Consider the following 26,483-nt stretch of genomic DNA (forward strand, 5'->3'; position numbering starts at 1 on the left):
GGAAACCAGTAATTTCCAAACCAGTAGTTTGGAAATAAGATTTGAGATAAGTTTTGAAATACATTTTCTTTTAAACATAAGATTTGAAGTAAGTTTGAAATAAGATTTCTTTTGTTGTAAACCTTTGCTCTTTCACTATGTTAATTTAAAAACATCATTATCATGGAGAGAAAGGAAATAAACAAGTTTATTAATCTCAGAATATCAGAGAATTACTTAAGTTTGAAAGAAAGTTTTAAGATGAATCAAAGGATACCCTACTTCTTTGTGAAGAATGTATTGATAGAAAGGCCTACGATATAAATTAGGTGAAAAAGAATTTATTATAGATGATAGAAATATTATGCCTTCACTTTATTTAAGTCCCTAAGAAGGCCTTCCTTGACCACCCTATCTCAAAATAGCTCTGACCTACCATCACCAGGTAACTCCTTATCCTCACTTTTATTCCTTATTGCTTATTATCACCTGACATTATACCACATATATATGTATATGTGTCTACTATAATCTCCATGAGGCCAGGGACTTTTTGTGTCTTATTTGTAATTGTATACAGCCGTATCCCAATTCCTTGGCACATAGGAGTCCTTACTTCATGAAAGAGAGAAGAAAGAAAAAAGGAAAGTAGGTAGGTGGGTTCTTAGGATAAAGTTAAAGAAATTCAGAATTCCTATTAGTGATACCATATTCATTATTTATATTTTTATAATCATAAAAATGTTAGTGTCGCAGGAGACCTGAATTAATGACCAGTGCTTTGCATTCATCCTTTGTTTGATGACCACATGGCTGTATCCTGTGTTGTTTATGTCCCAGATACCATTTGTCTCCACTCCCTATTGTTAACAGCAGTGATATTGCTAATATTATGTTAAAACATTTTTTACTTAAGTCTTGTAAAATATAAGCTTTGTACTAGAACGTTGAGTTTGGAACCAGTGGTTCCATGTATTTTAGTATTTTAGGTATTTGCCATGGAGATGATATAAAATAAGTAGTTGACAAAGCTTTTTGTACCCTGGCTGGGGTGAAATGGAGATAAAATTCCTTGAAGTCTTAGGGATAGCTTATTTTTGTAAATGAGAACCAAGGCTGCTGTTTAGTTCTTTATCTCCTTGTAAATCTAACAACTGAGAGGCATTGGTGGTCTGGAGGGGAGTGTGACTTCTGATTTTCTTGCTTTGGTTAGTCCTTTGGACCCTCAGTGTACTAAATTCTCTGTTTTGGGAAACAAGGTAATATCAATTCTAATGTAAGTGGATAAGTATACCCCAGGAGTAGTTTATAGTTGGGAATAGTAACCTCTTCTTGGAATTTGAACTGTTGAAGACGCTGAAGACATTTTCTTTTCTGGAGTGTGTCAAGAATATGAACATATACCTGTTATCATGGTTCAGGCTTCACTGGGGTGTTTGGAGCAGGGTTGGAGAAGAAGTGACTTCCACAGTCTAGTCTGTGCCTTCCTCATAGGTTCTCTCTGATACCGGAAAGGAGAGACAGGAAAATTTTCTGCTGCTTGATGGTTTTTAACCTAAGTGACCTAAGTGTCATTCAGTTGTGAGAAGTGGTTGTTTGCTTTATAGTGTTTTCTTTTTTTGGACAGTCCTCATAGAACTTTGTATGAGCTGTAACCAATATCTAATCTGTTGTTCGTTCCATGTCCTTGAAACAATGTTAAGGACAGTTTGGATTGCTCTACTGATATATTTTTGTAAAAAGAGTGGGAAGTAGGGGTTAAAAATATCAAAGGAGCTCAAACTGTGATGGAAGTTGATATCTGAAATTGCTTCATTTCATCCTTAAGTTCAAAATTACCCCCAAAGCATCTGGCTTTACATTTGTAAATGTCCTTGTAAGGATTTTGGTTAGCTGTCATTCAGGAGTAGCGATCACTCAGACCTCATTAACAGACAATATTCCTTTTGAAAATGACATGGTATCTGCTGTAATCCTAGAGTGTTTTAATAGTCTATTCTATGCTCAGCAATGAAACATTTCAAAAGTGACTGACAGCCAACTGATGTAGTTCATGGTGATCTTTTGTGTTGACAGATCTTTAAAAAGTCATGGGAAATTACTACTGTACCCAGTGAAGCCGCCTCCTTTTTTTTTTTTAACTGCCAATATCCTGCAAAACAGGACAATTTTCTCTTTGACTGCCACTGTTTTTTATTTCTATAACATGACACGATTCCTCCTTATTATTAGGATTTCTTTTGATAGATAGAATGTGTTCCCTATGGGTAATGCTCATTTTAAAATAGAAATTCTTCAGTTCTCCAAATTAACTCGCTTGCTTTTCTGACTTCCACATCAAGACAACCTTGCCAGTAGCCACCTTCCCACTCAGGAAGAAGAGTAATTTAATTTAGACAATTTAAATTTTTTTTTAATGATTTTAGTCCTCCTCTGAGGGAGAAACGTGTTGAAAGGACGAGAGTAATGAATTGCTTATTTTGGTGGGTGTTTTTTCCTAGAGCACTCTAAAGTTAAAAGGCTGTGATGTTTGGGGTAATTTTATAGGAGACAATATCTGTGTCCAGACCTCAGAGCCTCCACATTCAAACTGTGGAATGAATGGGAAGAGCCTAGTGATGAATGTTAACTTGTCTGATGAGTTGTGGGGAATAGTACAAAGATCAAGTCCCAGTGTTGCCCTAACTTTCATGTTTGTTGGAACTGCATCTCTGGGTCTTTGTCCTTTGTCATCATGTTTCGAAAGTAGCTGTTTTCTTCGGTTCTTCTGGCTGAACCTTAGGGGAATAGAAGGGACCTTTTTTCTTAGTCCAGTCTGTTACTCAAGAATTGTCGTTATGAGTTGACATGTACTTTTTTGAGAGTAAACTCTGTGCTTTTAGCCTTGTGCTGGGTGCTGTTGAGGAGGTAAGAATGAACTTACTGATTATAGTCCTATTAATATTTTTGTTTAATATTCCACAGTATAATACAGTGATTTCTATTGAAGTATAATTCCAACTTTTAAATATTATTTTGAAGTATCATTTGATTGTAAAAATGTGTAGTACCTCCCCTCATGTTCAGTTCCAGTTTCCACTTTGTATCATCTCCCTGCTCTCCCCTGGCTCACCACCTCACTAGACTAAAGGAAGACCTAAGTTCTTCCATAGCCTTACACACCGGCACTCCCCCACCTGCCACAGCCCCACTACCAGGCATATTCTTGTGAAAATGAAAAGTTAAAGAGGTGGAAAAGAGAGACCAAAAAAAGGTTCTAGTCTGTTTTCTCTTTGTATTTCTTTTAGACTCTGGGGAATATGAATAGTTTTCATAGTTGAAATAAGCAGTAGGTACCACTCCTTTTTTAGTTTAATTTTTTACATAGAGCAGAATCAAAGCATGGGGAAGTCTAGTTGATGGCAGACCCAGAATCTGATATTTCAGCCTAATATACATAAACATGCAGCACTCCAGGGCTGTCGTCTTGTGCTTATGCTAAAGGCACTGTCAGAAGTCATTTAGATGAGTCCATAATTTGAAGGTAGATGACTTGGATTTGAGTCCTGGTTCCATTTAGGGTCTGTGATCTAGAGAAAATCATTCCATTTTTGTTTCTGTTAAAATAAAATGAAGTAATAATTATGCCCACTTAGCTTACATCTCCAGGTTGCTGGGAAGACAGTATAAACAATGAATTGTGAAGCGCTTAACAACTTTAATTCTATACAGACAATAATAGTTATTCCTACTTATCCTCCTCTCAAAGTAATTTATAGATGACTTTTTATCATACCAGTACTGTCTTCTTTAAGGATCTCTTTTGTAAGAAAAGGGAAATAGTATTAACAAAAGAGTATTTAATCCTCACAGTAACTCTGAGAGTTAGAAGTTATTGTCAACATTTTACAGATAAAGAAACAGGCTTAGAGAAGTTAAGAAACTTTCTCAAGATCATGTTAATCCCCTAGTTTCTCTGACTTCAGTGCCCATGTTTTTTTTCCCCATAAACTAGTGTGGTTTGTTAATATACTGCAGTCTCTTCCAACAGCTCTCTCTTCATCATGCCTAATTTTGGAACTTCTTTTTGCCATTTCAATTATTCTTGTTCTTTTAGTGGGAGTTCATTTATTTAAGTCATTTGGCAATTTTTTTTTGCCAGGCACTATGCTAAATACTAGTGGTTTTTGTTTTTAGTCTAGTCTTTTTTAAACAAAAGAAAACATGTATTTAAAATAGAGTGGCAAGTGCTCCTATAGTAGGGGGAAATACAAGATGCTTTGGGAAGTCAGGGAAGGCTTCATAGAGGAAGTCATACCTAAGCCCACGCTTTAACATACCCTTTGTAGAATACAGATGGCTTTTGCTACCCTGCCTTTTGTTTTTCTTGTACCAGCAGATTCACATTGAGCCGTTTATCCTGGGGTGAATAGGGAAATGACTCTTACATGTGCTTATTATTTTCTAGCTTGTCCAGATTATTATAAATACAACACACTTGGAGAAATCTTGTAAATACTTGGAAGAATTCATCACCAATATCACTAATGTGCTTCCAGAGACAGTCCACACCACCAAGCTCTATGGCACCACAACTTTTAAGGTGAGAAGGCCCTACAGTACTCTAGAACTGCTTCTGCTGTGTGTAGTCTGGGGTATCCTACCTAAGGTGGCTTTAATTCCTCCAGGATGCATAGTAGTGTGATTCATAACATGCTCTTGAGAGTAAGAGCTATGATTTCCTTAGAAAAACAAATGCCAATGCTAATTTTTGGGTATTTAAACTAAAAAAAATAGTCTACAACTGTGTCCACTAAATCTTCCTTATATTTTGTACATGAAAATGGCTGTTTCCTCAGTTGGCCCCATGACAGTCAGGAGTTCTTAAGTATGGTCTAGATAATAGTGGGTATAGCTGAAATCAACATCAATTAAAAAATTTTAATTAGCTGTCTTCTCTTTTCTGTGTCTGTTGTCCAATGTTTTTATCTTACTTTTTAGTAAGGAATTTCTGTCCCTTGTGTCGTTGGCAATTTTATATTCATTTCACATGGCCACAACACTAGTTTTGATCCAGTGTTGGGTCAAATGGGGAAAATGACACTCATAGAGCAAAGGAAGGATTGATGGTAGATGAGGTGATGGAGAGTAAATGCCTTAATTTAAAAGAACATTAAGAGGGAGTTGGCCCTATGGCCTAGTGGTGAAGTTCAGCGCTCTCTGCTTTGGTGGCCCCAGGTTCATGGGTTCGGATCCCAGGCACAGACCTATGCCACTTGTCAGCCATGTTGTGGCAGTGACCCACATACAAAATAGAGGAAGATTGGCATGCATGTTAGCTCAGGAATAAGCTTCCTCAAGTAAACAAACAGAGGAAGATTGGCAACAGATGTTAGCTCAGGGCAAATCTTCCTCAGCAAAAAATACAAACAAACAAATAAAAAAAAAATCCAGAAAAAAGAGCCTAAGAACTCCTTTATATTGCCATGTGAGCTTAAATTAATTATTAAGCAGAAAAAGTAACAGAGTAACATTTTAAACACTGAAATGGTAGATTCTGACATAAAGGCCAACTTGTATGTTTTGGGTTTTTGTTATTATTGTTTTTATTTGATTATTTTAGTTTTGAAACAAATTTATATCACCCTTTGAAATCCAGAAGTTGATGTTAATTAGATGTAAAGTTGTAGAATTGAAATCATTATTTATGTTTACTGGTGTCTACTTTTTCCTACCTTTTTTCCTCTTTCCCTATTTATTGGTACCTTCCCTTGAGAGTGGATGTAAGAGAAGAAAAAAATTGGTGGTATGATCTGCTGTTTTGCTTTTATAAGAAAAAGAATGTGAAAGACCCTGAATTGCCAAAGTGATCTTGAGAAAGAAGAACAAAGCTGGAGGCATCATGCTTCCTGATTTCAAATCATATTGCAAATATATATGTATATTTTATATATAGTAATCAAAACAGTATGGTATTGGCATGAAAACAGACACATTGATCAATGGAACAGAGTAGAGACCCCAGAAATAAACCCACACATATATGGTCAATTAATTTACGACAAAGGAGCCAAAAATAGACAACGGGGAAAGGATAGTCTTTTCAGTAACTGGCACTGGGGAAACAAGACAGCCAGATGCAAAAGAATGAAATTGGACCCCTATCTTACACCATACACAAAACTCAAATCAAAATGGATTAAAGATTTTAATGTAAGACTAAAACCATAAAACTCCTAGAAGAAACCATTGGGGATAAGCTCCTTGACGTTAGTCTTGGCAGTGATTTTTTGGATTTGACTTCAAAAGCAAAGGCAACAAAAGCAAAAATAAACAAGTGGGACTATATTAATCTAAAGAGCTTCTGCACAATAAAGGAAACCAACAAAACGAAAAGCAGCTGATAGAATGGAAGAAAAATTGGCAAATCATGTATCTGACAAGAGGTTAATATCCAAAATGTATAAAGAACTCATACAACTCAATAGGAAAAACACCAAACAATTTGATTAAAAAATGAACAGAGGAGGGGCTGGTGCCGTGGCCGAGTGGTTAAGTTCGCACGCTTCGCTGCTGGCGGCCCAGTGTTTCGTTGGTTCAAATCATGGGCGCAGACATGGCACTGCTCATCAAACCACGCTGAGGCAGCATCCCATGTACCACGGCTAGAATGACCCACAATGAAGAATATACAACTATGTACCACGGGGCTTTGGGGAGAAAAAGGAAAAAACATAAAATCTTAAAAAAAAAAAATGAACAGAGGAACTGAATAGACATCTTTCCAAAGAAGACATACAAATGGCCATTAGGTAAATGAGAAGATGTCAACATCACTAATCATTAAGGAAATGCAAATCAAAATCCCAATAAGATATCACCTGTTAGAATGGCTATCATCAAAAAACAGGAGATAACAAATGCTGGCAAGGATGTGGAAAAAAGGAAACCCTTGTACACTGTGGAAATGTAAACTGGTACAACCACTACAGGAAACAGTCTGGCGATTTCTCAGGAAATTAAAAATGGAACTATCATATGATCCTGCTATTCCACTTCTGGGTATTTATCCAAAGAATATGAAAACACTAATTTGAAAAGGTATATGTACCCCTATGTTCATTGCAGCATTATTCACAATAGCCAAGACTTTGAAACAACCTAAGTGCCCATCAAGAGATGAAGGATAAAGATGTAGTGTATATACACAGTGGAATATTATTCAACCACAAAAAATACAGAAATCCTGGCATTTGTGACCACATAGATGGACCTTGAGGGCATTGTGCTAAGTAAAATAAACCAGCATGGTATCACTTACATGTTGGATTTTTTTTCTTTATGCTTTTTTGTGAGGAAGACTGGCCCTCAGCTAACAGCTGTTGCCAATCTTCCTTTTTTTTCCCCACCAAAGCCCCAGTTCATAGTTGTATTTCCTAGTTGTAAGTCGTTCCAGTTCTTCTATGTGGGATGCCACCACTGCATGGCTTGATGAGCAGTGTGTAGGCCTGTGCCCAAGATCTGAACTGGGCTGCCAAAGTGGAGCATGTAAGCTTAACCACCACCCCACTGGGCCAGCCCCTATATGTTGGATTTTTTTTAAACAGTCAGATTTATAGAAATAGAGAGTAGCCAAGTGGTTGCTAGGGGCTGAGGGAGAAGTTGGTAAAAAGGTACAAACTTTTAGTGTAAGATCAATAAGGTGTCAGGATCTAATGTAAGACATGGTGACATAGTTGATAATACTGTATTGTATAATTGAGATTTGCTAAGAGAATAGAACTTAAATGTTCTCACCATAAAAACAGATAAATATGCAAGGTGATGAGTGTGTTAAATAACTAGTTGGTGGGAATCCTTTCACAATATATATGTATTATATCTAATCATCACAGTGTACATTTTAATTGTAATTTTATTTTCAATTACACCTCAATAAAGCTGAACAAAAAGAAAAAAATTAGGTGTTCAACCACAAAATATTCTTTATGTACATATGTGATTAGGTCAGCTGCTAGATGAGTTACACATTTGTGATATGACCATGGATTGTTTGTTTCAAATTACCTATAAAGTTACTTAAAACAAAATTCATTATACATCATATCATGTTTGTGTCATTATTTGTATGCTTCTCAATAATGTCTCATTATATTATTATTGATACTCTTTTAGAAAGGCCCCAAGAATGAGTATGAAAATATGACAAGAGCTTTAAGAACTTCAGGATGACCTTAGGCAGTTTAATAGGAGTTATAATTACTCTTAAATATTAGCATTATTGTGGAGTATGGGTAATAATTTTATCAAAAACTATTTCTACTTGTTTACTGTAGAAGCCAAGATTTCTCCAGGAGAGAGAATGTGGGAGGGACTACAGTTGAGTGTTCAGCAGAGAATAAGGAGTTAGGGAGTTAGAGCATGAGGTTCATTTATACTTGTCTGTCATATGGGGAATATGGAATATGTACTGCCATTCTTCCCCTAACCTATCTCAATTTTCTTATTTCAAAGGCTTTTCAAATTATGGTCAGAAATCCTCCCAAAGGATGGCCTGTGTATTTTGTTGTTGCTCCAGTATTAAAATTCTGGAGGGAAAATGAAAGGCAGACAGGAAGCCATAGGGTTTGAGCAGCCAGTTAAATACTTAGTAAAGGAGAAGTTTTGGAGACCACTAAAGGTCATGTTGACAGTGCTTATTGGAAACACTGATTGCTTAAAGCATATTGAAAGTTTATTTTTACCAGGACTATTTCAGACCAGCTAACCCAGAACTCAGTATAAACATGGCAATTATGACAGCTCATGTTGTGTATTTTCCTAAGCTACTGTTTCCAGAAAACTTTCCCTTGCAGATGGAAACCTTTATGCTGAAAAAGAAGCAAAAAGAATCAGGTCTTCAAGGTATTTTCTTGCAGAGTTCCCTCTTATTTCTGCCATATGTGACATAATCAAGCTGGCATTCCTAGCTTTTCTTGTTCATAAGAATTTCCTCACTCTCTTACAAAATAGAGTGAAAGTATTTATTAACTTACTCCATGATGAATATTGTTTGTGTACCTACTGTGCAACAATCTGGTAGATTCTTGAGTAGAGACAGAACAAATGCTTAGTCCTGGACTTTGAGTTTATAATCTGCGGGGAAGTCAGACACTGTAAGTTTTATAAAGAACTATGCTAAGAGTACCAGGATAATACGGTAAATACATTCAATCCCTCATTGATTCTATAGTTTTTATAAATCATCTGCTACATACCAGGCAACTTATAGGTGTGAACTAAATAAACAAATCTCCTGATTTTACAGAGCTTATATTTTAGTTATATATCTATTATATATCTATTATATATCATCTAGAGAATGATAGATGATAAACAAATAAAAAAATCTAATTTAGTGTCAGGTACTGGTAAGAACTAGGAAGAAAAATAAATGACCTGAATAAAATGAGAAATGGGATCATTTGGATTTCTGATAGATAAGCATTCTAATTAGAGGGAACAGTACAATAGTAGGTATTGGTGCGTTCAGGGAATAGCAAGGGAGTCAGTCTGGCAGTGATCTGTCATTGGTGGTAGGAGTGGTAAGAGATGGGATAGTCAGGAGTCAGATGATTTCTGGCCTTGTAGGCCATAGTAGATCCTTTGGATTTTATTCTAAAATGAAATCTGAGGCCATTAGAAGATTGGGAGTGCTGGTGATCATCTGATTTATGTATAAATGGGTAACAATGGTTGCTGTGTAGAAAATAAATACACTGTAGGTCAGAAAGAATGGAAGAAGAGAGTCTAATTTGGATGTTATTGCAGCAGTCTAGGTAAGAGATAATGGTCGCTTGGACTACAGTGGGGGCAGAAGTGGTAGGAAATACTTTTGAAGGTAGAGAGGCAAGCATTACTGCTGGATTGGGTATGAATTTATAAGAGAAAGAGTGGAGTCTAAGATAATTCCAAGATTTTAGAACTAAACAAACTGCATGAGTAGTGGTGCTATTCACTGAGATGGGAACAGTGAGAGCATAACAGATTTGGGGAGGGGCAGTAGAATCAAGACTTCCGTTTTTGACATATTAAGCTTGAGGTATTTAGTAGTCATCTGCATAGAGATATTGAATTGACAGGACAAAGTCATAGCTGCAGATAAAAATTTAGAATTCATCAATGTAAAGATGGTTTTCAATGCCATGGGGCTGGCTGTCTTCTGGGAGTTGAATGTAGATGGAGAAAAGATGTGAGGATTGAGCTTGAAGGGAAACCAACATTGACGGGTGCAGAGGCAGAGGCGAATTCCACAGAGGATGAGTGGTGCTTGTCTCAGCTTTGAGACCTTCAAGGAGGACTTCCCAGAAACGGCATAAGTTAGAATAGATCTTGGGAGCAGCAGGAGGTGTCCAGACAGAGAAAGGATGAGGGGGGAGTAAGAACATTTTTAGGGAAGGCAACTTTATGTACGAAGATGAAAGAATAAAATAAAACCAGACTTCTTCAGCGTAGAATAAGGGTAGGAGTGAGATAGAGAAGTAGATCAAGGCCAACTAGGAAGCATTTTGTTTTGTATTGATAGGTAGTTTGGACTTTATCCAACTAAATTCTTTGAGAGATTTCGAGCAAGGGTGTGTTGCATTTTTAGAAATAATCATTTTACCTTGCCTAATTAAAAGGAAGAAAGGATGGAAGGGAAGGAGAAAAGAAAAAAGAAAGGAAGGAATAAATAAATCACAATTTCTCAAAATTCCTAATCAGAGGAATTGAAATAGCTAGAATACTTTGTGTTACTCTGTGCTAATAAGTTTGAGGATCTATAGGAAAATATGTGATTAAAAGTGGTTCAAGAAGATATAGAAAATTGACTAATAGCTATGAAAGAAATGAAAAAGTTATTAAAGACTTCTTAAAACTGAGTAACACCTACATGATTTCACCAATGAGTACATTTAGGCCTTCATGAAACAGATAATTTCTGTATAGTTTAAACTATTACAGATCACAGAGAAAAAAGGAAGCTATTTTAGTTCATTTTTGCAAAGTCAACATAACAATGATTCAAAAAACAGAGAAACCACAAAAAATAATCTGAAAAATTAAAGGTAAATATTGATGTAAAAATCGTGCTAATAAAATATCAAGCAAAATCTAGAAGTACAGAGAAAGGGATGATAGGTTAAGAATGCAAGGATGATTAGTATTAAAAAATTGTTTAAAATTATTCTCTACTTCAATAGATCAAATGGGAAAAAATACATGAGTATTTAAGATATTAAAAAAGTATTTTATAGAAGTCAGCATCTCTTCCTGCCAAAATCTCTTAGTAAACCCCTCTGCCAGTAATTGACAGATCCAGGAGGCAGGAAATCAGCTAAGATTTAGTTGAACTCAGTGGTACTTTAATTGGATCAAATTGACATTTATAATAGACTACTTCATCCAACAACAGCGAAGACACATTATTCTCAAGCTCATGAGAACATTCACCAAAACAGACCATATTCTGAGTAATAAAACACACCTCAACAAATTTTAAAGAATAGACATCATACAAAACTTGCTTTCAGACCACGTGGCATTAAACTATGGAAATAAATAACAAAGATAGCTAGAGATTTTTAAAATATTTGGAGATTAACCAGCACACTTCAGAATAACTCGTGGGTCAAAGAAAAAGTCTCAAGAGAAATTAAAAAGGGTTTCAAACTAAATGAAAATAAAATACAACTTGTCAAAATTTGTAGCATCAGTGAAAGCAGTGCTTGAGGGAAATTTATAGCATTAATTGCATATATGAGAAAAGAAGAAATTTCTAAAATCAATAATCTAAGCTTCTGCCTTAGGAAACTAGAAAAAGAAAAGCAAATTAAATCCAAACTAATCAGAGGAAAAGAAATAAAAATTAGTGCAGAAGTCAGTGAAATCAAAAAATCAAAAGAGAAAATCAATGAAACCAAACACTTGTTCTTAGAAAGATCAATAAAATTGATAAACCTTGGGCCAGGCTAACCAAGAATCAAAGAGAAAAGACACAAATTAACTAATATAAATGAAAGAGGGGTCATTGCTACTGATTCCAAGGACATTAAAAGAATAATAAAGGAATATTATGAACAACTCTATCCTCTCAGTTTGATAATCTACATGAAATGAACCAATTCTTTGAAAGACAATATACAAAAACTCACACAAGGAGAATTAGATAATCGGAATAGCGTAATATCTATTGAAGAAATTGCATCAATAATTAATAGCCTTTCAAAAGAGAAAATACCAGGCCTAGTTGAAAGAAATTGAAGAAGACACAAATAAATGGAAAGATATTCTATGTCCAGGGATTGGAAGAATTAATATGATTAAAATGTCTGTACTACCCAAAGTGATCTACAAATTCCATGTAATCCCTATCAAAGTTCCAGGGGTATTTTTCACAGAAATAGAAAAAACAGTATTAAAATTTGTATGGAATCGCAAAAGACCCCAAAAAGCCAAAGCAATCTTGAGAAAAAAGGACAAAGCTGGAGGCATCATGCTTCCTGATTTCAAATTATATTACAAAGCTATAGTAATCAAAACAGTATGGTATTGGCATGAAAACAGACACAGATCAAGAGAACAGAATAGGCAGTTCAGAAAAAACATGCATATTTGGTCAATTAGTTTATGACAAAGGAGCTAAGAATATACAGTGAGGAAAGGATAGTCTCTTTTTTTTTCCCCCTTCTGCTTTTTCTCCCCAAATACCCCCGGTATATAGTTGTATATTTTAGTTGTGGGTCCTTCTAGTTGTGGCACATGGGACGCCACCTCATCATGGCCTGAACGAGTGGTGCCATGTCTGCGCCCAGGATCCAAACCAGCGAAACCCTGGGCTGCCGCAGCAGAGCACACAAACTTAACCACTCGGCCACGGGGCTGGCCTGGCTGGTCTCTTTAATAAATGGTGTTGGGAATACTGGACAGTCACATGCAAAAGAATGAACCTGGAGCCCATCTTACACCACACCCAAAAATCAAAGAAAATATTGATAAGCTGGACTTCATTAAAATGGAAAACTTCTGCTCTAGGAAAGATACTGTTAAGAGAATGAAAAGACAAGCCACAGACTGGGAGAAAATATTTACAAAACACATATCTAATAAAGGTCTTATATCTGAAATATGCAAAGAACTGGTAAAACTCAACAATAAGAGACAACCCAATTTAAAACTGGGCAAAAAATCTGAACAGACAACTCATCAAAGACTGGAGAGGAAATTGTAAATTAAAACAACAATGAAATACCACTACACAACTATTACAATAGCTGAAATACAAAACACTGACAACACCAAATGCTGGAGCAACGGCAACACTCATTCATTGCTGGTGCTAATACGAAATGATAAAGCCACTTTGGAACACAGTTTGTCACTTTCTTACAAGGCTAAACATAGATAGTCTTACCATGCAATCCACAATCATGCTCCTTGGTATTACCCAAATGAATTGAAAACTTAAGTCACACAAAAACTTACACACGAATGTTTAGAGCAATTTTATTCGTAATTGTCAAAACCGGGGAGCTACCAAGATGTCAGTCAATGAGTGAATGGATAATCAAGCTGTGATACATTCAGACAATGGAATATTATTCAGTGATGAAAATGAATGAACTCTCAGGCCACGAAAAGACACGGAAGAAGCTTAAACACATATTGCTAAGTAAAAGAAGCCATTCTGAAAAGCTACATACCCTGTGATTCCAAGTATGTGACATTCTGGAAAAGGCAAAGTTACGGAGAAAGTGGAAAGATCAGTGGTTGCCAGGATTTGGGGGATGAATGAGGGAGGGATGATAGATAGAGCATAGTGATTTTTAGGGCAGGGAAACTATTCTGCCTGACACTGTAGTGGCAAACACGTGACATTATGCATTTGTCAGTACCCGTAGAACTGTACAACACAAAGAGTAAACCTTAATGCAAATTGTGGACTTCAGTTAATAATAAAATATCTGTATTGGTTCATCACTTGTAACAAGTGTTCAACACTAATGCAAGATGTTTTAATAGGGAAATAGTGGGAGGGGGATGGGGAAGCAATATATGTGAATGCTCTGTACTTTTTGCTCAGTTTTTCTTTAAAAAATTTCATTCGTTAAAAGAAAACTTAATAAAATGAGAATTCCAGGACAGTATTAGATTATTATACAAGTCTGTAAAGATGTAAGCACAGAAGTGCCCACGAAACCATTGTTCATATAAGTAAACATAGTCAATGCCTATATTATAGTATGTAAATGTATTACAAAATTATGCAGCCATTACAAAGGTGAAAATGGAGAACAGTATAGGAGTTAAAGAGAAATTTGGGAGTTAGAATTACAGGACACATTGAATGACTGTGAAGGAAAGAATGGAATCCAATATGTTGTTTAGATCTCTGCCTTGGACTGAACTGAACAGGTGAAGAGTGGGGATTATGATCATCCTAGTCCTGGACGTACCATGTTCAAAGTTTCTGTGGGCCATAATGCCTAGGAAGCAATCAGATATATGGGTCTTTAACAAGAGTTAGTGGAAGCCATAGGAGTTGATGAAATCACCTAGCGAAAGTGAGAGGATTAGAGTCCAGAAAAGTAAAAGCAAAACCAGAAGAAAACCGTATCATCAAAATCAAAGGAGAACAGAGTTCTAGCACAGAACGTTTAACAGAGATCAAATGAGATCAGACTAAAAAATGAATATGTGTTGGATGTGGTCGCATGGAGGTCATGGGTTACCCTGAACCAACCCATGTTGATGGATTGTTAGCATTGGAATCCTGACTACCCTGGTGCAATGTAGGCCCTTTTGTTCTGAAAATATTTTTCTTGGAACATTAGTCCCATAACACTTCTTAGAGCCTCTTATATACTGGTGTACAACATGAATCTCTTAAACAGGACTTATCTAATTTACTTCATCTAGGAACTCTTTTGATGTTGCTGTAGCATTTTTAAATTTATAATTTATAAATATAATTTTTATATTTATAATAAATATAAATATAATTAATATTTATAATTTTTAATTTATAGTCATTTTATAGGATATTGTCCATACTACAGATGCATATCTATTTTATCATGCTGCTAAGATTAGAACACGTCTTAGGAAACATGGATGATAGCAGTCTTTGGAGAAGCTTGATGACAAAGAAACTAAAGAGGTAGGATAGTAACTAGTGTGAATATATAGCATGAAGTTGAAACTTCAAGATACTTCTAATAAGCAAAGTGAAGAGACTAGGGCATAAAGAGAGGTGGTATTACAAGAAAGGAGTCCCAGGAGAGAAAACGGAATAGGATCCTGAGAGTGTGTATAGTTTTGAACGGAGATAAGAAAGTAAAAAGGATGCACATAGCTGAGCTCAGTGAAGGCAGGTTCTCTATTTGGTGAAGCAAAATCATAGCTTGTCTTGCAGACATAAAATAGAAAAGACTCCACCGTGCTTTTGAAAAAAGAAAGATTGATGGAGGGAATGGTATTACTTGATATTCCGAATTCTGTTACTTAGTGGATATAAGTGTGAGATGTCTCCAAGCAGAAATTTCTGCTTTGCTGGACATCTGAATGATTTTTAAAATTTCATATTGCACAGGATGCCAGACATGCAGCTGAAGAAGAGATTTATACCAACTTAAACCAGAAAATTGACCAGTTTCTACAGCTGGCTGACTACGACTGGATGACTGGAGATTTGGGCAGCAAAGCTAGTGATTACCTGGTAGACCTCATTGCCTTTCTACGCAGCACCTTTGCTGTATTCACGCACCTTCCTGTAAGTGACAATTGCTCTTACTTTGCCCATCATATAGAAAAAAGTCCTCTTAAAATCCAGTTTGGTGAAAGATATTTGTTTCCACTTTAACTAGCCAGGAAGTTCTTCAGGATATAAAAACTCACACTATAATTATCATCCCTTAACAAGATTCAGAGACCTCATCCATCTTTTTTTCATTGACTTTTGCATTTTGTTTATTCTGAAAATAGTCCCTAATATTATGTCTACTTCTGTTTCTCCTAATTTGAAGGTAGTTAGTGCAAACACATAATAAATGCCTGGGTAGAAATAAGAGAGAAACTTAGGAGTTAGAATTTCAGACATGTATCTTTTAATTTTAGAATGTCTGTTTAATTTTTTGTATAACCTCAAATTCTCTGGTGAAAATTTTCATCTTTTTATCTAGTTCGTCTATCTTTTCTCTATTTTCTTGAGCATATTAATCACAGTCATTTTAAAGATGTTGTTTACTAATGCCAATGTGTAGTGTACCTATATATTGGTAGATTTGTTTCTGATTTTTTTTCTTGGTTATCAGTCATATGGTCCTGTCTCTTCCTACTATTTTCTGGATGATGTTAGACATTGTGTTGCAAATATGTAGAGGTTCCGGGTGATACTGTCTTCCACTAGAATTGGTTCACCTGTTCCCTTACTAAGTAGGTAGAATGGGCAGGTGGGTTGTAGTTTGAGCCTCACCACCTTAATCCAATCATGGACTGATCTGTGTCAAGCTTGGGCTGCAGTTGTAGTGCACCTTTGGTTTGCCCTTATTGTTAGGATGTGGTTCTTCAGAGCTTTTTGAAGAGCCTGGCACATCATTGTCTCTTCAGCACCAAGAGGACTGGAAATTTCCACGTTTCAGAGAAACCGTATCTCTGTAGCCTCCTGCCTTCTTCCGTTTTAGAATTTGGCAAATGTCTTGAGAAGGAGTCATACCCAGACCAGCGACTGCCAACAGGAAAAAAAGTGGTTGGAGGTTGTCAATTCACCACTCCCTCCAGAGCTTTCAGCTCCCACCTGAGAGTCTCATGAATCCTCCCACTAGTGAGTCTTTTTCTCTGAAACAGTGTGAGATTGTGGGAAATTTTACTTTGCTTTTCAAAAGGTTTTGGCTTAGACCCTTATTTTCCTCAGCTGCGTAGCTTTAGAATTCAGAAAATGTCTTAAGGAGAAAACTGGCCCTCAAATCTCCCATTTTGGCACTTCAGCTCCGTGGAAGCAATAAAAACTCAGTGATTTTTTTTTTCACGCCAGTAGCTGCTCTGCCTGGACCTAACCAGGTTCCCAGTGTCCTCCAGGCCTAGGTGTGGCAGGCCCTCCAGGGACAGCTGCGGATCCTCGCCTCACCTCTCAAAGGTCTCATCTCTTTGCCGTCTTGTTTTCTTTAGTTCTTATTGCTTTACAGCCTTTTGTTACCTTTAAATATATATTTTCTCTAAGTTTTTTACTGCCTTTCCTAGTGCGTAGTGGGAGCATTGGCCTGCAGAAAACTAGGTCATTGCACCCAGCTTCATCTTGATACCAAAGCCAGACAAAAGTCGCACAAAAGAGAAAACTACCAATTTCACAATTATGAATAAAAAATAAATAAAATTTTAGCAAGTGAAGTCAAAGTGTTTTAAGAAAGTAATTTAGCATTACTATGTAGGATTTATTCTAGAAATGCAAGGATGGTTTGATATTTAAAAATCTATTAATATCATTTGTCAAATTACTAGGTGAAGGAGATAAAATATATGATTATCTTTATATATTTAAAAAGGCATTGTATAACATCCAGCCTGCATTCCTGATTTTTTTTAAACTTACTAAAATACAGCAATATAATATTTCAATAGCATGATAAAGAGCATCTATATGAAATTTGGCAGCCACCATAGATTTAACTGTCTAAAACACTTATTTGCCTCAACATCAGAAGTATGGTGAAGATGCTTCTCACCACCTCTTTAGAAGTTCTATCAAATAAGGTAAAAAAAGAAATAAATTATAAATATTGTAATGAGCTGTACGTCTTATCATTATTCATAGATTATTATTATCTAGTTGCATCACCCAAGAAAATCAACTGAAAAATAATTAGGACCAATAAGACTGTAGTTGGTTAGATGGCCCACTTAGAAAACAAATCAGCTTCTCTTTTATTAGCAATACCCTCATAAAATCTATTGGAAAAAATGCACTATTCACTATGGGGCATAAAATACAAGATCTCCATGAGTATACTTAACAAGTAATATGTAGAACAAATGTGAAAGTGTTACAGAGTAATTTAAAAGAGACTTCATTATGTACAAATACATACAGTATGCTAGGATGGGAATATTTCATATTTCAGACAGTTTTTCCAAAATTAATCTAATTGCAATGAATATCAAGTAAGTTTGGTAGTGGTGGGCTATCTTAACAAAATAATTCTAAAATTCAGTTTTGACAAAAATGAACAATATTTGCTAAAAGATATGGAAAAGAAAATTAGAGTGTAGTCTTTTCCAATCAAATATATAAGTATTATTATAAACCGAAAATAATTAATATCCCTCTCACACTGGAATAGAGTAATAGATTAAAGGAATAGAGTAAAAAAATTTGCAAATAGTTCAAAGTATATGAAAGAATTTACTATATGATAAAGATGACATTCAGTAATTGCTGTTGCCACTACTATCTGCTCATTTGGATAAAAAGAGTAAGTCCATACCTCATATATAAAAATGAATTCTAGATCAAATACATGTTTAAATTTTTAAAAAGAAAGAAATTTTGGGGAAACTAATAAAACTATTAGCAAATATTTCTGTAATCTGGGGGCAGGCCTGGTGGCATTGTGGTTAAGTTTGTGTGCTCCGCTTCAGCAGCCCAGGGTTTGCAGGTTCAGATCCCAGGTGTGGACCTACACACTGCTCATCAAGCCATGCTGTGGTGGTGTCCCACATACAGAATAGAGGAAGATTGCCAGAGATGTTAGCTCAGGGACAATCTTCTCAAGCAAAAAGAGGAAGATTGGCAGTGGATGTCAGCTCAGGGCCTATCTTCCTCACCCAAAAAGAAAATGATTTTCTATAATCTGACAGTGATTCATCATCATAAGTATGACACTAAAGATTGAAATAATTAAGGAAAGGGTTAATAATTTTACTGCATGAAGTTTTTTTGTGATTTTTTTTGCTGAGGAAGATTAGCCCTGAGCTAATGTCCGTTGCCAGTCTTCTTCTGTTTTGTATGTGGATCACCACCTGCATGGCAATGAGTGGTGTAGGTCTGTGCCCAGGAACTGAACCAGGGTGGCTGAAGCAGAGCACGCTAAACTCAAGCACTAGGCCACCAGGGCTGGCCCTAAAATGTTTTTTAAAGTATCTAAAAGGAATTAATAAAGAAAATAAAGAAAAAATAAAGAAAATTAATAAAGAAAGCTTATCAAGAAAAATAATTATAGTAAATATTCCCATAGGTAAATATCTGTAGTATGTAACAATATAATGCATTGTTTCAAATTTAATGAGAAGACACACAACTTAATGGAAAAATTTGCCAAAATTATATTTAGACAGTCAGGAAAGAATAAAAATAAAAGACTAATGATAACATGACCAAAATGTATAACTCTAGTAATAAAACATACGTATTAATGTTGTGGGATATCTTTGCCTATAAACTTGCCAAAAGCAAATAAGAAAATGATAGCATTCAGTATTTGTAAGAAATATTTCAGGAAATAGGTATTCTGATATGTTACTGGTAGATGTGTAAATTATTATAGTCTTCTTGGTGGTCAGTTTTTTAATATGACTCAGAAATCTCTTAAAATTTGTTTACCTTTTACCCTGCAATCCCACTTTTAGAAATCTAACTTAATGAAGTAATCATGAATGTATTATAGAATTCAGATATAAGTATGTTCAACACGGTATTGCCTTTTATATAGTGAAGAGTTGGGAATAAATGAAAAGTTTAGTTACAGATGTGCTAGCTAAATAAATTATTATATATTCACATAATGTAATATCAATAATTAATTAAATTATTGTAGATGGATATTTATTCATTTAAAATATATTAATGATCTCTTAACTGGAAAATCAGATTTCAAAGTAGTGTATACAATATTATCTCATTTTTATTAATATAAATATAGACATATTAATCATTTATATTATAGATTGTAAAAATCTAGAATTATATACTCCCTGGTTTAACTGTATTTATCTTTATATAGCTTTTAATTTTCCCTTTTTTGTGTTTCTGTGTTTAAAAAAATTTTTTTTCTGTCATGAAACATTTGCTGCTTTTATAATCCTGGGAATGGCGGATGATGGTATTTAGAATCATTATTCTCTATCTCAAGATTATTCTGTCTTTGGTAGTTTATATTTTTTAAAAAACCACTTTTATTGAAGAAAATTTTTTTAAAATGCGTTTTATTCTTTGGAAGGAAAATGGCCAAGAGTGTCTTGGCCATTGTGTCTCCCCCAGCATTGTGCAGTTATCTGAGTGAGTAGCATTTTAGAGTATCATAAGAAAAAAATCCAATAGTTCCAAGTCAAAGCCATCCTGGATAGGTGTTCCCTCTATTCATCTTCCTTGTTTTTTTATTTTTCTATTCTTAAAAAATAAAAATGGCACCCTAAGAAGTGTTACTGTTTACACATGTAATACGGTGGTTACTGTTTGTACAAGCGCTGTCAAATGTCAACACCACACTTACTTGAACGTCCAGACCGTTTCGAAGTAGTGCTGTAAATCAAACTCGTGTTTGTCTAACTCAAAATGCATGCTTTTTCCACCTGTGAAGTTGTGGCCTTTCTTGCGGGGCTATGCTGTAAGTAATTGGTTGAAGATTTTTTCTTTTTTTTGTTTACTCTGAGCTGCCTAATTGTTAACTAAATACAGTGACCTCTCAGTGCAGGAGTTGACCCCACCATTCAGAATCATCTTACCACCTACAAAATGGGAGGTCATTTGCAGCCCTAAATCTTCAATATTGCTTCCACAAATGCCATGTTTCTGTCTTATCTAATATATAGATCTGTTTCCAAAGCCACACTTTCAAAAAGTAGTTGCATTCACTAACCATTATACTCTCTAGAATCAAACTAGTATGGCTTCTAAAACTACCCTTTCTGGTTTTCCACAGTCAGCAACATAGGTCACCCAGCATTTGTGTTCCTTCTCCTCAGCATGCTAGATAACTTCGTCATGGAGCCTCATGTTAGTAAAATGTGTTAGCAGGACAGAGCTGTGTCTAAGATTTGCTCTTGTGCATTATTAGTGAAGGATGAGAGATGAAGGAGCAATTTCTGAGAAAGAAACAAAGTCATTTGTCTTTTAATTACTAACATGAAGATTTCTTTTCATCTTTTAGATTCCCTAGCAAGAGTAGCTCTCTGTCAAAGAGGGATTGAATAATGGGAAATATATATCTGGAAAGAACTGTGAAGAAAAAGGCAACGACTATCTTGGTCTCTTACGTTTTGAAATCCCTGTTTTTCTTAGTTCTCAGGGATGCTTTGTCACCACAATAGGAACGTAGCCAAAGGGATAGGTCAGTGTCTAGGGGTGTGTGTGTGTGTGTGTTTGAGTGGGAAAAGATGTCTTAGATTATACTCCATTAGACAGTGAATGGTCAGGGGGAAAATTACTGAAATTTGCAACCATTTTCCCTTTAAGTTTTAGTGACCAAGGTGGCATACCTGTTTTCACGAGGTACCCAGAAATGACTGTAACAATAAGGTTTTCCACAGTTAGAATTCTAAAATGTTGCTGTGTCTTGTGAGTTGACAGATTAAGTAAGTACACAAGCATTTTTTCAGGTTCCAATTGCATAATTTACAATTGCATGCGCAGCTACCCATTTCGCATGCTCAGCATGAGCATACTTTCGAGAATTTATCCTTGTTATCCTGATAATTATCTTTCAGAAATGCTTGAGAGAGAGGAAATGCTGTCTCAAATGACAGACCCAGAGGAGGGAATCCTGAATTTGTTTTCTCTGTCTGCTATTAATGTTAATTCATATGACCTGGGACAAGAATTCTCTTAACCCACCTTGGTTTGCCTTAGTTTCTTTGTCTAAAAATACAGTGATATCTGTCCTTAGTCTTCCTTTCTGGGCAGTACTTGATGGATCATCTTTAAGGGAAAGTTATTTTCTACATAAAAGTTCCTGAAATTCTTCCTGTCTCAAACCCTTTTAACATTGACATTTCTCTTAGCACTCCGTTTACTTCTGTGAACTGTTGCCATCTCAGGACTAACCAAATGGTTCTGCTGTTTAGAAACGGTCAGTGCCTCCCATTAAGTAAAAAATCTTCTCTGTGACCATCAAGACTGTCCATAACATGAGCCCCAAACTACATTTTTGTCTTTATCTCTCTCTCAATTTTCTATTTGCCCAACTTCTTTCCACACTGAAGTAATGGTCTTTGCCAAGCACACCCGACTGTCTACCCTTGGTGGTTTTTCATGCCTTTTTGTCTACTTTAACTGCTTCTGCCCTGTAACTGTATGTATTGAAATCTTACCCGTCCTTCAAGGCTCATTTCAAATCTCACACCTTCCATGAAACCTTGTCTAGTTCTCCTACAAAATGTGACATCTTCTTTGTGGCACTTCTTTTATGCACTAGCCTAATTCTGTCCTGGGTGGGCTGTGTTGTTCATTTGTGTGTTTACTTTAGGAAAGGGGAGGGTGGTAATTAAGAAGTACCTACCATGTTCCAAGTACTTTACATGTGTTATATGTCATCCCAATTGATGAAGACCCCAAATACCTCAATCAGATAATTATTATTATTACAGTTTTGTAATGAGAACACAAACTCAGGGAGGTTATGTGCTTTATAAGAGATATGGCAAATAGGTGGCAGGGTCAGGATTTAAACAGCTTTATTTGACTTTAAAACTTTTCCATTATACCATCCTGCCTGCTAGACTGATTACTAGAACTGTGAACTCTGTGGATAGTTAGAGACCTTGTTTTACTTATCTCTGTCTCTGTGTACAGTACAGCCCTTTGCATGAAATAGTGCACACTAAATTTTTGTGGAACTTAATTTGTTTTGAATAATAAAGTAAGTGAATTTCTACCTGGGGATTGAAAGCCATTTTTTGATCGTATATAATCATGAAAAGTAATCATTTAATTATTAAAAAGAAAAGTCGTAAACTATTATTTTGAGATAAGGACCAGTTTGTTTGAGTTAAAATTCTAAATTGGTCTTTCTCCTTCCATATTCTCTCAGACTTATCCAAGTTTTTCAGGTGAGAAAATTTTAACTATAAAAGTGCTTTGTTGGGAGCCAGCCCCGTGGCCCAGTGGTGAAGTTCAGGTGCTCTGCTTTGGTGGCCCAGGGTTTCGCTGGTTCAGATCCTGGGCATGGACATGGCACCGCTCATCAAGCCATGCTGAGGCAGTGTCCCACATGCCACAACTAGAAGGACCCACAACTAAAAATGCACAATTATGTACTGGGGGGCTTTGGGGAGAAGAGGGAAAAATAAAATCTTTGAAAAATGCTTTGCATTTGTGTATCACTTTATGATATTTAAACTTCTTTTATATGTTCTCATTATCTCATTTGTTTTTTAAACAACCTCTATGATATATGGACAGTAATTATTTTCCCTGTTTGACAGATGTGGAAACTGAGGCCTAAAATGGCCTAGCCAAAGGTCAGAAAATGAATCAATCTTGAGGGTAGATCCTAGGTCTTTTTACTTTGGGTCATGCTTTCGCCACTATATAAAACTGTCTCTCAGTATTTAATAATAGCTACTATGTTTTGAGTGCATACCATGTGCGTGTGTGTGTGTGTGTGTGTGTATTTGTTGCAAGGACTAAATGAGATTTTGTGTGTATGTGTATGTATATATTTTCATTTAGTCCTTGCAACAGATTTGCTAAAAAGTATCCCATTTTGCAGGTAGGAAAAGTTAAAGAAAGCATAGAGAGGTTTAGTAACCTGTCTGGAGGTCGCCGATCTGGGGTGTGAACTGCTTCCAAAGCCCCTGTTCTCGTCCTAGAAGGCTGTGCATAGGAACATTAGGCTATGTTTCATGTAGCAATCACTCAAATGCCATTTCCTCTGTGAGATTCTTACTCAGTATTTTCTGTTAGTGTATAAGATTTTAGTCGTTATGATCAGAACAGTTCCCAGTGGGAGAGAGAAATTGTGGTAATGTGCCTGTAAAGTGGAAACTCTATTTGGTAATGGGAAGGATGCCAGTAAGTGGGGTGTCTGTTTCTAACCTAACCTAGTTTCCTTAGCTGACACCTCATGTGAAAACTCTCTCATCTACTGGTTATAACGATTCCCTAAGTCAGCCCAATCCTTAAGGTTTTCTCTGGAACAAAGTAAGGAAGTTTCAGGTGTCCTTAAGGGACCAGAGGCATCAGAGCTTTCAGGACATCAACCAGATTTTTTTTTTTTTTCCAAATTAATTATATAGGTAGAGCCAGTGTTCAAGGAATTTTTTGCTTTTTTTGTTTTTTTCCTCTGATGGAACAAAATTTACAGATTTGCTAATGATTTCTCTGTCTACTGAGAAATTGGTTATGTTCCCTGTTTCTATGCTGTTAGAGATTTTGGTGGTTCAAGCTACACAGAGTACTTTGAAATCAACAGATTAGCTCCTTATTAATGTGGTATTGGGGTTGTGAGTTTAGTCAGTCACTCTCATCCTTTAGGAGTTCTGTATTTCTTCAGAGATATCTTTGTGTGTTGAGCTCTTACTTAGCAATTTTCCCCCATAAAACTACTATTACCAGCAGCCACAGCCTTTTTTTCTGGAAGTATTCAGCCAGTGTCCTTTGCCTCTTTAATGATATTGATCTTTGGATTGTCTCCTGCTCTTAATAATTGTTAAGTAAAAGATTAAGAATGTTTGATTCCAAATACCAAGAGCCATTTACTTCTAATCCTGTTTTTGGTGATGAGATAAGGTGGAAAATAAGGAAAACCTAGAACTTAAAGGACTGCAGAATCCTACGACTCTCTCTCTCCCTGTCTGAGATGCTGTATGAGAGTCAGAGATGCCAATGAGAGCATCTTGGATACTGCTGTATCTCGTCACCTTAGTATCTTGGATACCTCTATAAAATGGGAAGGAGGCGGTTCTGATTCTTTCTCATTGGTGCTGGGGTAGTAGGAAGCTGAGTATTTTCTGAGGACAAAACAATTATTTCAAGGTTGCTTATGAGAGCAAATAATTCAGAGCAACCTTAACTACGTAATAATAGGTAAATGGTTATATAAACTATAATACTATTGTTCAATGAACTGTTATGCATTTATGAAAACTAATTTTATGAATATTTAATAACGTTGCAAAGTATTTACGATATAATATTAAATGAAAGAAGCAGAATGAAAAGTTTATAAACACATGATTACAAGTGTGTAAAACCTCTGAAAGCATGTTAGTAGTAAGGAAAAAGGACAGCAGGAGGTATGTTAAATGTAAGTGTGGCTGTGGTGTGGCTTCCTATTCTTTTTCAAAATTGTCCATATTTTATCATTTTTTTTGTTACTAACTATTTAAGCACTTGCTTTATTAAAAAATCTTAGATCTTTATAGCTCCTCTTCCAGTTCAGATTTACTTTTGCTCATAAATTACAATAGTGAAAGAAAAAAAATACACATTTTTAGGTTTTTTTATGTGCCAATATCATTCATTGAGCTCATTTCAGCTTGCAAAGGAACTCCTTTTTACAGATTAAATTTAGGTATAGGCAGGTAAATTATCGCCCAAGATCACACAAGTAATACATGGTAGAACAGAGACTTATATTGAGGCCTCTCATGCCAAGCCCATGATCTTTTTAACTATAGTAAACTAGTTGCTTTTTCGTTTCAAAGACTAAAGGAAGACATTTAGAATATAGGTGTGCTGTGGAATTGAGGTATCCTAGCAAAGTTCTAGGCAAGGGCACTGAGAAACATGGTTGAGGTTAGATCAGGGGTAATAAATCATAGCTGAGGACAACTGAGGGTGCATGGTCGTTCAAGGAAGAGCCTAAGGCAGAGTTTCTCTTGGTGCCAATTTATTTCCAGATGTGTATTCCAAAAACACTGGTGTTTCGGTCACACCCTCTGTTCAGAAATTTCTAATGAGTCCTACTGCTTCTAGTGTAACTCTTGTCCACATTACATTTATTTCTCATAATTCCTCTACATATACCCTTGACTTCGGCAAAGTATATCTATTCATTGTTCCCAAAAATACTGTGCTTATTCCTGGCTGTAGACTTATGTTCGTGGTTTTCTTTCTCCTTGGAAGGAGTTCTCGTCTCACTTTCAGATCTTTTTTTCCTTTAAAAATACAATTCAAAGCCTGTTTTCCCCGTGAAGTCTTTCAGGACTGATCCCTCTCCTCCCTACAAGTCATATCCCAAACTTTCTTGTAAACTCCTACAAATCTTATTGTTTCCATTCTCTGTTTGAAACTTGTGATGTATTAGCTTAAGTAATTACTTTTTTTCTGTATATCTGCTTTATCATCAACTCAGGTTGCAAGTTGTTTGAAGGAAAATGTCTTAGACTTTTTAATATTTCCAACACTAAGTATCCAGTGAACGTCGTGATAAGATTGGATATGTCTAACAAAGACATCATGCATGCAGCAGTGACCTCCAACTCAGATGACTGTTGGCCATCACATGACATCTTTTCCCATTACAGCTCTTTATTATAAATTTATTTTGCTTTACAATTCCATTTCATTGAGAGTG

At 35.8% G+C, this 26,483-nt stretch overlaps 1 protein-coding gene across 6 annotated transcripts in view; it reads left to right on the forward strand.

Moving 5' to 3' along the window:
* Nucleotides 1-26,483, forward strand: part of EXOC6B (exocyst complex component 6B) — a 579,159-nt gene that overhangs the window by 327,706 nt on the left and 224,970 nt on the right. For all 6 annotated transcript variants that reach the window (XR_011525981.1, XR_011525982.1, XM_070572413.1 and 3 more), the window contains 2 exons: nucleotides 4,427-4,561; nucleotides 15,569-15,748. Coding sequence is in view for 4 of the 6 variants with exons in the window: in XM_070572413.1 (XP_070428514.1) it covers nucleotides 4,427-4,561; nucleotides 15,569-15,748 (315 nt within the window). In the remaining 2 variants the exon portion in view is untranslated. The remainder of the gene's footprint in view (nucleotides 1-4,426; nucleotides 4,562-15,568; nucleotides 15,749-26,483) is intronic.

This window comes from Equus przewalskii, chromosome 14 (assembly GCF_037783145.1).
Source record: "Equus przewalskii isolate Varuska chromosome 14, EquPr2, whole genome shotgun sequence".
Lineage (NCBI taxonomy): Eukaryota > Metazoa > Chordata > Mammalia > Perissodactyla > Equidae > Equus > Equus przewalskii.